A 14,897-nucleotide genomic window follows, 5' to 3' on the forward strand; every position below is an offset into this window, starting at 1 on the left:
AAAAAGGCGATGGTGGCATTTCGCCGAAAATTTATAATGGACAGTTTACACTTACGGGTGTGGTGCCAATGTTATCTGAAATTTTTACAGCCAACAACATTAAAAGAATACTTACATTATCACAAAGGTTAACACAGTCCCATAAACTGATTCAATGTTTTAGTCACTTTTCCATTCCATTTATTACTTTCCACTTTTTCCTCCAAATGTATGATTAATTACTACAGATTATTGAAGTAGCACACTCGTGCACACAAATATTCTGGACTTGTAATCTATATATATGCAACCACCATGGATATTTTGTACTGAAAAAATTGAAATGTTACATTATATTAGACGTCTTTACAAATATTGGCACACCAACACTATTTCCCAATATAAAAAAATAAATGCAATTAATTATATTAAGCTCGTGTGTCATGCCACTCAAACACAAAATGAAAGTTTAGCCAAAAGTTAAACACCAAATATGATATTTCAAACACGAATCTGCACTAGGTTCATTCATTTAACATCGTAATTGACTTCTGAATTTCCAATCAAGGTGGGCATGTCTAAGTTTTCAAAATATGGAGAAGCTGGTTGGAATTGATATTCCTTTCTATAGAATCAAATGAAATTATTTTTAAAGACTAAATAACCTACACTTTACTTGATTGTAAAATATTTCTAATCCAAAGCTTTACAAGCCTGATCGTTGATAGGGTCATATGCCTTAGTAAGGGTTCACTTGGAATGACACTTTTTGCCTGGCTTTTGTAGACTGCCTCTCCACCACAGCACAATTGTTGAATCTGACAACCTTGGTGCTCTTTAAGTCCGCGTGTATCGACTCTTTCAAAACACAAGATATAAAAACCGACCAGGCAAATATCGGCAGTTTTGAATTGCAGTAACTATAAATAAATATGCACCATAAATATCCGATTCCACTTTAGGGAGAATATAGTGATGCTAGCCATTATGTTATTTTAAAAAGCTTTAGAGAAAACAGAACCCGAAACCCAAACTTAACATTAAAATGATAATGCTGAGTAAAATTACAGACTTCTGAAACACAGCAAACCAAAGTTCTAACAAAATCTGGAAAATGATAACCAGACTTTAAAACTGGAAGGAGAATGTTCATCCATTAGACATTGGGATAACCAGGACTATTTTGAGTGTGAGAGAAAAATTCATGGTGACACTGTGAGAGTGGTAAACGTGTTTTGCACATTAACTCTTGAACACAGTCGGTTCAATTTTCTTCTTTTGCTCGACTCTGCATAAGGGTTTACATGACAAGGTCAACCGCAATAAACCAGTTTGATATGGAGGCTGTTTGGGAAGAGCTACGTGCGCACATGGCAGTCTGTCCTATCCACGCAGCCATACGCTGACTCACTCGCGTGCTTTGCTCCCGAAAGACCTTGGATTTTTTAAACACTGTAGCGACTCATTAGGCTGCTGTCTATTCCAAGCTTTTAAAATCAGTAAAGGAAGCGTACGCAGCAGTGGTGTCGTTGTAGTTTTCCCGAATCTAAAAAATTACCCTAGAATATGACGAGGTACGGTAGGTCAAATTCTTTTTTTTTCCCCAGAATCCCTGAATTGGATTTATACATGAGGCAGCCATTTTAGATCATGATCCCCAGATCCACTTTACTTACTGAACACTCTACAATGGGTTGGAGCCTGACTTTTTTTGTCACAAAGGTATGGTGTCATTTTGAAACACAAAGTTTTTGAATGGACAATAAAGCGGTTTGGGTGAACTGGAATATGTGTGTTTGCACATTTAACTTCACACGGATGCCTGTGCATTTAGACATCAGAAGATTATCAGACTTTAAGATTTGGACTTGGCAGCAAGCCCTTTTGCCACAAAACCTGGCCACTTTCATCAAACCCCCCACATCACAAACACTCAGATTTCTGTTCACAATCAACAGGTTTAAAAACAAAAAATTAAGCCACAGTAATTAGTCCAGTTACTTAATCTTTCAGCATACTTGGTGGACTCGGTAAATGCCTCTTAATAAAACTGTGCATTACAGATTTCTATTAAATGCATAAATGTTAAACATCGCTTGTCTTCACGATGATGCCCTCACAGTTGGGGTATCCAATTTTCATCACACTGATTGACATGATTTCAAATGCTTTTTTTTTACAAAGATAGGGATCTAAACATTGATTCCTTTAAAACCGCGTGATTCAACAGATAACGCTGATTTAATAAATAGGTTGCATTATAATCATTGCAGAAAAAGAGGAATCTTTTTTAAGGTGAACTTTTCTTCAGCTTCTGACTTACAGACTGTCTGGATTTAAGGTTACTTGGGAGTTTGTAAGGGCAGTCTTTGGTTCGATGTAAGTATCTCAGTATTCAGCCAAGAAGAGTGCAGCTAAAACGATTAACCTTCAAAGAGCCGTGGGGGGGAGAATCCCCTCAACCTTTTTTTCTGGTATCACTACAGTGCACGTTCTTTCAAGAGCCGAGCCTTTACAAGTGTATTCAGTAACTCTCTGCAGTATTTGGCACCAGGTTGGTGAATATCAAACACACTGTTCTTGTGAAGCTCCCAATTTTACCGAAACAGATCGGCCGAAAATGTATACTTGTATCGAGCTCAATGTACGCCGGCTGGCACACGTGACGTGTGGCCTTCAAATGACTGTGAACCCAGATCTAAATGTCAGATTGAGTTGAACTCCACAGTTGTACTGATAAGGAGTGTTTTAACATGCATGCCAAGTTTTTTAAAAATTCGACACTGGTCGGCCTAGTTCTTAAAAGCAGAATCTGCCACCCCCCGATGGTAAAAAATACCCCGGCTCTTTGATGGTTAAAGGAAATGAATGATAGCACCATACATAAAAATACGTATAATTCAGTGGCGTAGTTATATTTGACCAAGTTAAGTGTTTTCACAGAGACAATTTCAATGTAGGAAGGGATTTGAGATTTGTCTCTTAATGAAAAATACGACAGTGTATACTGTCCAGCATACGGTTGCTAATCACAGTTCTGGCCAATTAATGCGTATCATAGCGACATTTTTGATTAATAGTTATTCGATTAGGAGCTTGTTTTGTTACTCAAACATGATTACACTTCCATCTGTGTTTACTAAAGATTCCATCTTCTGTGTATTTTCTCTTGTCCGATGTGTAGAAGTTTATATGGTCTGCTGCGTTGCTGAATGCTTATTCACCAACACAACACACCAGTAGTCACTGTACAATTAATCAGTTGTTGGGATTACAGGCAGACTCAGCTGCAAGTGTCCAAACACTGTGGCTGCAACTTGAAGTAACACACGCACCTATAGAAATCGATGGCTGGCAGCTGCAGCCACTTCCTACAGACATGAGTTAGCCTTAGCCGCAGCCGCTTGATTCGGACACGGCCTCACAATCTATAAGAGGACCTGTAACTGAACTTGTGATGGACTCCACTCCAGCGACCTCGGAAATGTTCTTTTGCAAATATAGTTCTGGATTCATTTAAAGTACAGCGGCCAGTGATGACTGGCTGAATGCTTAGGTTAGAAAGACAGGGCATTATCCGCTGTTGATGATGCGGTCAAACAGGTTGAGCGGCTCGGCGTCCACATTGAGGGTCAACCAGCTGTGGTCAAGCACTGCCCCCAGGAGGTCCCCCACCGTCCACTGTCGGGAGGTAATCTCGGTGACCACTCGCTGCAGCTGTGGAGGAAAAAGTAATTGAGAAACAGCCGTTCAATTGTGAGGTAGTAATACTGCTGTGTCGGGACGTTGTTTCTTTAACACCTGAGGGTACGCATGTTTCATTCCCATTCAATGTGGAAATTAACAACTTTGACCGTGCACGGCGGTTACTTGACCGGACCCTTGTGAACAATACGGAATTGTTCTTAGCAACTTGTCAATCTTCTGTTGAGCCTTCTTGTTTTGAAGACTTCGTTTGCACAACGTCAACGAACATTGACAAAGCAATTTTTGCATCAAGCTTAAAAAGTGTTTGGTCATGATCAGAGGGTGAGGGGTTCCAATCTGGCTGCTGGCCTCATGTTGTGTCCTTGGGCAAGGCACTTTACCCCCTCTTTCCTCTCTCCACCCAGGAGGATAAACGGGTTCTGACATTAGCCGGGGGAGTAACTTGCCTGGACCACCACCCCTTCCGGATTGACTAGAAATATTCTCGGTGGTATTAATGCCGAGGAAATGGGGATAAACACAAGCTCGAGGAGTCATGTTGGCTTGGGATAGACTTGACTCTCTCACCCGGCTGACTCGCTCGTCCCCAAAGCTGTAGTAGATCATCCGTGGGCAGCCCACCTGCGATGCCACCATCCACTGGATCAGTGACTTCAGCTGCGGATCACCGCCGAATGCCCCGCAGCCCCAATTACCCGTGGAAATCGGCCTCTGACCCGTTGGCCCTACTGCAAAAACACAGAAATAAAGCAGATGTTAGGATCAGAAGCCTTCAGGACCCCCCGACATCTGTTGAGAGATTCTGGAGGATTTGTTGCGAGAAAAAAATTCTCAGATACTGACAAATTTGGAATATAGCCGTGAAATTGAATGAAGAAATTGACTGCAGTGGCATTTGAACCTCTGATCTCGGGAGCACAATGCCAGTGCTTTATCAGAATCTAGATAATGACACCTAAAATACCCCTTTTTGATTTTATGGTTGGCCTGTAATTGAATTAATGCAGGGACCACCTAAATATCATTAGGTCACATATTTTACAAGATAACTTTTTACAGTATGTACGGTATTTGGGGCTTTTAACAAGCAGGCTTTGGAGTTGATTACGATCTCTTAATAAGTCACCTTCATCTACTTCCTGAACCAATCTTCCTCCATCCTTCAGGAACTTTGTCAGGTGTGTGAAAGCCTCCTCGGTGGCTGCATCCACAGTCACAGAAGCGAACTCGTCTAATGTGCAGGTCTTGAAACTTGTTGCATCTCCATCGGCTTTTTCGGGAGGCGAGCACTGGTCGTGGCCCAGGTCGGAACTCCCAGCATCCAGGTTTACGTGCACATCTGGCAGATGCAGGTGCTCCTCTCGGTACACTCTGAGCGCAGCCTCGAGGATGGAGTTGGCCAGGTTGGATGCCAGGCTCATTAGGTCCTGCTCTGAAGGACGGCGTTGAGGGCGCTCTGTGACAGATAGAACGCACTCACTGGTGGATTGCATCTCATTTTCCTCTTCTGGATCAGAGTGTTCGGCCTCTGACCACGGCTCCCCATAAAGTTGGACGAATACATCAGATATGACCTGGACTGAGTAACGGTCAGCTAGGACCTCCAGGGATTGACTATGCATCGCAGGGCTCTCATCAGGCTGGGCTCGGGTGCTACCCCGCTGCAGCTCTATGGCAAAGTCGGCAAAGTCCTCCTTCTGCTTCTTGGATGACTTTTCCTCGGCTTCTGCCATCCGCTTGATCTCCTGGGCAAAGAAGGCCAGGCTCTCCTCGGTGCGGCTGGGCCGCTTCCCGGTAGGATCGATGTTGCCGATGCGCAGCAGGTCCTCAGTGAAGCAGTCCAGGCTGGACCGGTTAGAGCTGTCCGGGATGGAGCTCCTGGGGCTGGAGGTCCGGCGGGAGCTGGAGCTGCTGGTAGTCTGGGCGCTCCCACCAAGGAGCCTCATGGACTCCGGCAGCGTCCGGGCCACCAGCTGCTCGGCGCACTCCCGGATGCGCGCCTCCCGGGACTGGCTGCTCTCCGTGCCTGATGAGTCAGCTGACAGCCGCTTATCACCCAGGTAGAGGGGCTGGGGCTCCTCGATGGCCGGCTGCTCGGAGATGGTCACCAGACTCTTGTCGAAGGACTGGGAGGCTTGCAGGCTGGCTTCCATCTCGGCCGGGTCTGTCGGGGATGGCGGAGGCGTGTCGGGCTCCTCATGATGCCGCACCCTGTTATTGCTCAGGAGACTCTGATTCTGCAAGTCGAGCAGAGAGTCGTTGAAGACATGCCCGACCAATCTCTCGGCAAAGCTATCAGCTGCACCGGTTCTCCGATTCTCCTCTCGGCTGATACTATCCTGAGTGCTGCTTCGAAGCGTGTTTCCATTCCTAATGTCTTCCTGGGCAAGGGCCTCATAGTCGCTTGGCGCATTATTATTCAGAGAATTTCTCAGACTTTCGTCCGTATCCGACAGGATAACCATTTTGTTGTTCTTCTGATTGCCATTCATATCCCTGCTTGCCTTCTCTTCAAGGATTTGTTGCAGCTGCTGAAATGCAGAAGACATGATGTCCTCCGCCAATCCATCAAGGCTGAAAGGGTTGACCCGGACATATTCAGACAATGACGGGCTGCTGCTGATATCGCCACTTGTGAGCATGTCGAAAGAGCCCGAGCGATCTCTCGCCGCAGACATCTCCGAGTGGCTTTCGCTCAGGTTCAGAGAGTCACTGGAGATGGTCGTGGGGATACCTGAGCGTATATTGAAGTGCTTGTGCAGCGTTGCCAGTGCGTCCTGCATGATGTCAGCAGCCAAGACCTCGGCTGAGAAAGCCTGATTAGGGTGCCGTTGTCGATACGCCAGATCGGCATCCCCGTTTAGCTTGACGAAGCCGTCCGAGGACTGGCCGGAGGCCGAGGAGATGATGCTGTAGTCGGCCAGGGAGCCCTTGCTACTCCGGGACTCGCCGCTGTGGAACTCCAGCCCAGCCTGGGACTCGTTTTGCTTCAGCGGAGGGGCCATGACAGCCAGGGTGCTACCACTCATTCTGACATCACTCGAGGTAGCGCCATCAACAGCATCACCTGAGGCCCTCAGTGATTCTTCTTTGCTGTTTTCCCCATCACAGCTTGCTGTAGCCTTCTCAGGGCTATCTTGCTCATTCCTTTCCCGGACTGTACCCACGGCACTTGAGATGACTTCTCTCACCAAAGTCATCGCCTGGTGTTCAAGTTGTGCCTCTACTTTGTAACCCTCTGTATTAGCGTCACTGCGGGTACCCTCTCCTGTTCCACTGGCTCCACCCTCTTTCAGGACGTCCTGAGCCAACCCAGTGGCATAGCCTTCTAGGGCTGCAACCTCCCCGGCTATTCCCGGAAGCTTCCTGGGGCTGCCCTCGTTGACGGGCGTGGAGGCGTTGGACGCTGTCAGTACGGTGCTGAGTGAGGTGACACTGGACTCATCCCGGGGGAGGCTGGGCCGGGGATAGGAGCCTGTGACATCCTTGATGGCGATGTCCGTGATGGCGCGACTCAGGGAGCTTCCATAGGCCTGTAGGGTGGAGTTGCAGGAAGACTTCCCTGAAAAATCCAAACCAATCCTTTGTGATTTCTTAAGGGAATTAAGCAGGAGGAAAAATTTCTAGTTAGAAAAAGAAAGAGCTTTTACCTGCTGAAACCCCTTTTGGGATACAACCGCTATATGCGCTGTTCTTTAAATGAACTAAATACAGATTTCTGAATTGCACTATAAGCGTGGGTTCACACATGTGGGACTGCCATCCATTTTATAGGAAACCAGCAAGTAGCACAGTGTTGTAGTTAAGACCAGACACAAGGTCAGATACAAGGCCAGACACAAGACAGACACAAGACCAGTCACAGGTAACAGTGTGAACACTGACAAAGGAATGCTTTTGTTGCAGTTCATTTGAATAGCTTGTGACTTGAATTGAGACTGGAGGCCTTGTGTTGGTATTGTGCTGGCCTCGTGTGGTCTTGCGAAGGTCTTAAGTGATCTCGACTACAACACTGAAGCAGCATTGTCTTTGCTGTCTACACTATATAAGGTAACCTGACAAAAGTAACTCATATCTGACATGCAACATAATTTGCTGAATCCATGTGCAAAACGGGACTGTTTTCTTAAAATGCCCTGCAAAACTGTCTTTGGGTTTTAAGACGATCATTCAAACTCTTCATAAGGTAACTCACAATCATTTATTGACAAGGAAATGCTTTGACTTACGACTGCGATCATCTCCGGACGATGCCGTCTCAAACTCAGCCCCGTCCGTCGACACCAGGGACTGGTCCAGCGCGTCGTGGTAACTGCTGCTGTCGGCCTCTTCCTGGCCAGTGGAGACGCTCGCCTCCGAGGCCTTGGGGTAGCAGAAGCCGACGTAGGCCTTGTTCAGCTCGCGCAGCAAGTGCTCCGGTCTGTACTGGTTGTGCAGGTAGCCAGTCCAGGGCATGGCGTCGATCGCAATAAGGGTGTTGTTAAGGTCGCCAGATGAGTTTCTCTGAAGGGTAAAATTTTACATGAGTAAACACTCTTGTTTTTCTGTTCACTTGCTGAGCTAGAGGCAAATTCAGCCCCCAAAAGTTGAAGATTACGGCCATGATGGAACCAAATATTGAGTTAAAATTTGGTGAATACTTGGATTCCTTTTTATTATTTGATTTAATATCAAAAACCATTTTGCAGAGTCTGAAGCAGCCTTCTTGAGAGGGTCATGCAGCTTTCTATTTCACAATTAGGGATGAAAATTACCCACGAAATGGTTTGTGTCAAAGCTACACGTATAATTTGATTTCTAGTCCACATGCAGACAACTTCCAATGACAACACTGCAGCGGATATTATTTCCAACCACCTAGGCAGTATTACAAGGAGTCGGGTCCTGAAGCACACGTAGGTGTCTTCTTTTCACTGTTTCTACACCGAATTACAGTCCGGTGGATTCTCGACTATTACCGGAATGCTGGATGCCAATTTCCAGACTGTAACAGCAAAAGCCTTTTAGTGCAGAGGTTTAATCAATTAGCGTTTGCATTACACTGCACGACTCTGAATGATGAGTCTGTTAACCACTTTGCACCGGGCCCATTTATCCATGCTGATTCTGCTGGGCCGGGTAATTTTTTTATTTTCTTCTGTTTCCAAAATTCTTCACAAAGTCACAAGTTCTTTGATTGGACGTTTGCGCCCACATGAATGATTGTCTGGTGGCTACTCTAAACTGACAGACAGCTACTCTAAACTGACAGACAACATCTGTTGATGCCTGAGTATTTCAGCCAGGCCTGCCACCTTGTAAAAAGAGCCCAGATTGTGCAGTGTTATGTAATTTTCTTTTGTTCCCGAAACTGGCACAGTGAGCAGCTGGCATCTTTTCAATAGGGGCCAGATTAGCTTGCAGCAGTATTGTATCGCTGATCACTGGAGCGCAGGAGCGCTTTGGTGCCCAGTGGTAATCCGCTTGCGCTGAATGCCACAAACAGTGGTATAATCTTTCAAAACAACAACAGATTTCCTCCACTATTGACAACTGAAAAAATGTTGGCAATTCCCAGCAGCTCGTATTTTTGTTCCGAGTACAGTCTTTTGTTACAAGGCCCAGCTCTTTTGTCCGGTTTCGGGCTCCCCGGCTTTGTGTATAAAACCTATGCGCCCGAAACCAGGCACCCCGGCACAAAATGGTTAATCTGTAAAATGCTGAGGTGCTCTTCTGGCAGAAGTAACGTTGAGTGGTTTCTGGCAGTTTTGGGGTTGAACGGGGGGTTTAAGAGGTCCGTGAAAATATGATAGAGTGTTTGTACGTGGAAAGAAGTTACTTTGTGGAAGCATTATGCACCTGTAGAGGCTTGTCTGTATCACCGGCACATAAAGCCATTTGCCAAAGTTTAAGACCACCTGGAATTTTATCGGTATTTGTGTCACTGGGCCTGCATTACATTGTCTCACTGAATGATTACTTAACATGTTTTTTCAGTGGTGCATAACATCAGTGAAGTGCTTTATACTCATTCGAATGAAATTATTTGCAAAGGCAGGTCTTGTGTGACATTTTGTCTATAAGGCAGCATAGGTAAAAAAAGCCAGTCCAAGTAATCATAAATAAAGGACGGCACACTAAATATTAGACTGTTAACATTTCAAATCATGGAAATGTCGTCAAATAGCTGTTTAACCAAGATACTTAAAGGTTACACATTGAAAATAAACATAAGTTGCCATGATTGATTGGTTTAAGTTTGGTTTTTCTTCAGGTTAATGCATTTTGTATGAATGGTCCTAAACTTTTACAAATGACTGTGCAAGTATTGGGCATCCACAGAGATGAGCACCAACTCTCTCGCTTCTATGCCACTGAGGGAGGTAACCATTCACATTGCCGATAAACCGAATCTCTGTTCATCGCCTCACCTCGGCGCAGCCCTTGTGATCACCGGAGAACTTGAGCGTGCTGCTGTAGCCCATGTATTCTGAGAACTGCTCGAACCCTGCCACGACCACTGCCTCGTTGTCCTGCAGGCTCTCGGTGAAGAGCAGGGCAGCCAGCAGCTCGGGGCAGGTGCAGAAGCGGATCTCCTCCTGCTGGCGGCCGGCCAGCAGTGTGCCGCCGCCGAGGAACCGGTTTGCAAAATCCACCTGTCAGGGCAATAAGCATCTCTCTGTCAATTACGAGGGGTGGACTTCACCGTGTCTGTCTCAGTCAGAAAACTACGATTAATAATCTGTTAACATTTGCACTGTGCTGGAGTCAAGTGCTTAACCAATAGCCGACGGTAAATTCCGGGATTAACATTTCGAGTTTAAAAAGAGCAAGAGGTGGCAGCCAACTTTTAATATACAACCAAATGCTATGATTACTGACTTGCAACAGTCAAGTATCTGTATGACAGTTCTTTAATGATGCCTGCGGTAAGCGCAATCTCATATTTCTCAAAACTGCATGACACGCCCACGGAGCAGCAGTTCGCGGCTGCGTTCAACACATGGGCTGCCTCTGCAGACTTTGCGCACGCTACTCGTAAGAAGTGTGATGATGACATTTGCCACTGCCTGCCTATTTTTAGGAGTAGAGAGCTCCTTGCAGCAGCTGCGATAACTAACAAAATGCACCTGCTTTTGCTTCTCAGAGTTGAGGATGGGCATGACTTCCATATGTGCGAGTGTGATAAATGTTGTAGTCGAGACCTTTTAAGACGGACCGGTCTGAATTCAAGTCACCAACTCTTCAAATGAAAACTGTGAACAAAATGCATTCCCTGTGTCGCTCCTTGCCCAGTTGCTTGTGACTTGTATATCTGGTTTAGTGTCTGATATAAGTGTCAGGTCTACTTGTGTCTGGTCTTGTGTCTGGTCTTGTGTCTAGTCTTGTGTCTGGTTTAGTGTCTGGTTTTGTGTCTGGTCTTGTATCTGGTTTAGTGTCTGATCTAGGCGTCAGGTCTACTTGTGTCTACTTGTCCATACCTGCAACGCGTGACTGCCGGCGTCCTCAATCAGCCCCTTGTGCTTGATGGTGAGGGGACAGAGCTTGACCTTGCTGTCCAGCCAGCCCTCCAGGGACATGGCCTCACCCTCTCCGAGGACCTGTGGACAAGCAGACCAGAAAACAAAGGCTGACTCCAAAGACTTTGTTGGACTATACACAGCAAAGTGCTTATCCAAAAAAGGAAAACATTTGTTGCCTCTTAATAGCAAATGAATAACAGAACAGCTGTTTTTCAATAGCAGATACACAGAACAGGTGTTTTTCAATAACAGAAATACAAAACAGGTTTTTTTAAGCAGAAATACAGAACAGATGCTTTGTAATAGCAGAAATACAGAACAGGTGTTTGTCAATAGCAGAAATACAGAACAGGTGTTTTTTCAAAGGAAAGAACCAAACTGAAGCTAGAAGCGGTGTTGTTATCAAGTCCATCACATGTCCTTTCACAAGACTGAATGACCTGTGCTGGACCTATCATAGACTTAGAGGAGACTTGCAGGTACTTGTTATGGACTCGACTACAACAGTGGCTGGAAGCCATTTATCACGTCTGTCAATTTGAAACCAATCCTTAGTCAGAATGAAAAAATAAAATGACCAGCTGGGTGTGAAACACTGTCCTACAGTCTGAAAGTGACAAGCCCACTGGAACAGACATCGCGCCGGGAAGTTTTCAGTGTACTCAATGGGGACGTCAAAGCCAACCAGGTTCTTTTTTTTCAGGATTGTGCAGGCTTGAAGGAATACAAGCCAATCACTGTCACTTTACATGAGCCCTGACGCCCCCCCTCAAAGATTGCACTCGAGAGACTTCCTGTAGAGAGGAGGATTTAAAGATTTTGGAAGGTTCTTCGCCAAAAAGTAGACAGAGTTGGGGGAGGGGTACATTGCAAACCAGAACACACTGAACCATATACCACAAGATGTGCTATTCCATTTTGCAGCTACACTCCACGCCAAATCTTGCCGGGCCGGGCCGCCCCTCCCCCCGGTCAAAGTTGCCTTTCATTGCACAGTCTGTGCTCCCACTAGAGGTAACAATATTGACCTAGGGGGACCTAGGGAGGTATGCTTATTGTGGAGTGTTCTGACCATTTTGGCCGGAGATTTAAAGACAACCTTCATCAAGAGACAAGCTACAGTATATGACTACATTGACTGCCAATCCATCCATTCTTGCTTAGCACCTACATTTACACTACTCAAAAAAAAGTTAAGGACCACTTTTTACTTAGTGTATACTTTTTTTTCATATGAGACATTCTACACCTGTCCTGAATGACCTCAAACACACTCTAATCAATTTCACATGGGGTGGGTTTCAGTTGTTGCATGTCTCTTGCATCACTGCCCATCCAGAAATTACAAGTCGAGAAAAAAGTGGTCCTTAACTTTTTTTTTGAGTAGGGCTGTGCCGAATATCTGAATAATTGATGGACTATCAAATATTCCAATATTATTTTCCGAACTGGAATATTCGAATGCAAATTCATGAAAAGGGAGAATTTTCTTTTGGTTTAAATGAGAAAAGTTGCACTATGGAGGCTTGATTCAAGCAGATTCAAATGAAAAGCAACAGAAATCTTAAAACAATTCAAAATGTAAATTACCCATTAACAAATTCAAAAAGGAATAGACATTTTCAACAGGGAAAAAGTATTGTTTATCTCTTAATTTTTGCTAAATCATGGCTGGAGATACTCCTAGACATGAGAAGCTATTAGTGATTATAATGTAAAATTGTGTGTGTTAATATTGCAACTGGTTTTGTATATGGTTTGTTCATCAACAGTCTGCCGGTCAGTACGACCGAATATTTGGATATTCCATCAAATTAAATGTCGAATATTCAAATAGTGAATTATTCGAATTGACTCAGCCCTATGTTTGAGTAGTGTACTTCAAGCAATGACTTACGCTTAAACACCCCAGGGAATTCAGCCCAGTCGGACAACCTGACCCTCACCTGTCTGATGTAGGATATCCGTCCTGTCAAGTCCCTCTCCATGTCCACGTCAGCCAGTCGGTCAAAGTAGTTGAGGATGCAGCGAAGCTTGGCTGCTTGGGAGTTCTTGGTGGAAGAACTGCAGTTCAGGAGGGAAATGCGTGTGAATTTTTAGTTTCAATTCTGCGCTCACTTCAAAACAAGAATTTTTCTTTCCTTTCACTGGCAACCCGCGGTTAATTTTTTGCTTACATATGGCAAACTGCCTTATGGTAGATGGAAAACTGTTAAGAGTTACAGTACATTTGAAAAACAGAACTTTTTTTTTTTTCAAAGGGAGGAATCTGATTGGATCTAGGAGCCAAGGCAAAGACAAAAAGGAAAGATTTCAGATACGATCGCTGCGTTGATAGGAATGGTAGAAAAGCACTCTTTTCATGTACAATCGTTGGAAGGGAATGCTGCACCGCCAATCGGCTGAGAATGACCCCCACTGTAGGCCTCTGTCTGATTTTGATAGCCGGCCGATGCAATTATGAGGAAGCCCTCGAACCAAACATCAAGAGCCGTAAGCGTTGGCCTGCTGTGCTTGAGCATGATCCTTCCATTCTTTGCATGCCTGTCTTTTTGCTGTCCGTTTGTGCAGCGGACAGCTCAGATGAAAGCAGGGGAATTCAAAATTAATCTGATGTACGTCAGCGACGGCTGAGGGAAAGCCCACAAATTGGTTTTTACTGACGTCAGCCGGTCCAATTAAAGTTTGACGTTCAGAGATAATGACCCCTCGTCTTTGTCACCGTGGGCTGTTTAATTGTGGAAATGATTTTTTTTTGGGAGGGGGGATGCTTATTGTTGCAAGTCACGATTTGCTGAAATGTGCATTTCTGTCAACATTTCCTGGTGGAATGAGATTACATTGTGATGGCTGGGATATGTGTACGAAAGAAATATGAAAATTGTTTGAATTCCAAATCTTTGTATCCATAATCCCAGCTCCATCCATTCATAATGCACTGCCGACTTTAACCTCCATAAAAATTGCTGCACCATTAACCAGAAAAGTTGTTGAGTGTATCTGTGCCGGACATCTGACTACAGTTATGAGGGATCTTAGGTAAAAAAAATTTCTGCCTCAAAAAACTGGCAATTTTCTCTCATTTCCTGTGGATAGTTCTGAAAATTTGTTAAAAACAGCACTGGCCTTCGATTTTTCTGATGGGCACAATCGTATATATTTTTTTCTATTAAAAAAATCCAGTCCTATGATATTGTAGAGATCATGAATATTAATTAGCATCTTTGCATTAGCGGCATGCATCGCGTATGTATCAGAATTTACTGACTTCGTATGGCCTGTCATGAAGTAGCACAAAACCTTTCATTATTGTGCGCACCTCTGCATATGTTCTTACATTTGAATGAACTTATGCGCTGGTCTCTGTATTCAATTGACATTTTCACCACATTACATGTATTCACATTGGGTAATTGTAACATAACATTACAGGCTGCACATGTAACCTTCAGCTAGTGTTGTGGGGACAAGGTGCTGGGTGAGTTCCATGAACCTACATCGTCACCCATTGAAATTATATTTCGTTAATTACGCTTTATTTTGTGACAATTGTATTGATTGTGATCAACTGTGTTTGTAAAAATATTTCTGTTTAGGATTTCTCTTTGGTGGGAGTGGAATTTTTTCCGGCAGGGATTTTGGCGACGAATCAAAGAGATTGTATCATCAAAACAAAGCTCGTGCCTGTTTCCGAGACCAGGTCTTCCT

At 44.6% G+C, this 14,897-nt stretch overlaps 1 protein-coding gene across 2 annotated transcripts in view; it reads right to left on the bottom strand.

The window, feature by feature from the left end:
- Positions 1–150: 150 nt before the first annotated feature.
- Positions 151–14,897, bottom strand: part of LOC110980795 (uncharacterized) — a 29,417-nt gene continuing 14,670 nt past the window's right edge. Inside the window, exons 4-10 of one of the 2 annotated variants that reach the window (XM_022237771.2) lie at positions 13,136–13,253; positions 11,148–11,267; positions 10,098–10,322; positions 7,917–8,190; positions 4,814–7,249; positions 4,255–4,415; positions 151–3,696 (exon numbers count right to left, since the gene is read on the bottom strand). In XM_022237771.2, coding sequence (XP_022093463.2) covers positions 3,553–3,696; positions 4,255–4,415; positions 4,814–7,249; positions 7,917–8,190; positions 10,098–10,322; positions 11,148–11,267; positions 13,136–13,253 — 3,478 coding nt within the window. In that variant the 3' untranslated portion in view covers positions 151–3,552. Of the gene's footprint in view, positions 3,697–4,254; positions 4,416–4,795; positions 7,250–7,916; positions 8,191–10,097; positions 10,323–11,147; positions 11,268–13,135; positions 13,254–14,897 lie in introns of both variants that reach the window. The other variant, XM_022237770.2, reaches the window with a different exon arrangement.

This window comes from Acanthaster planci, linkage group LG14, assembly GCF_054643075.1.
Source record: "Acanthaster planci isolate LZ-2023a linkage group LG14, COTS_SCS, whole genome shotgun sequence".
Classification (NCBI taxonomy): domain Eukaryota; kingdom Metazoa; phylum Echinodermata; class Asteroidea; order Valvatida; family Acanthasteridae; genus Acanthaster; species Acanthaster planci.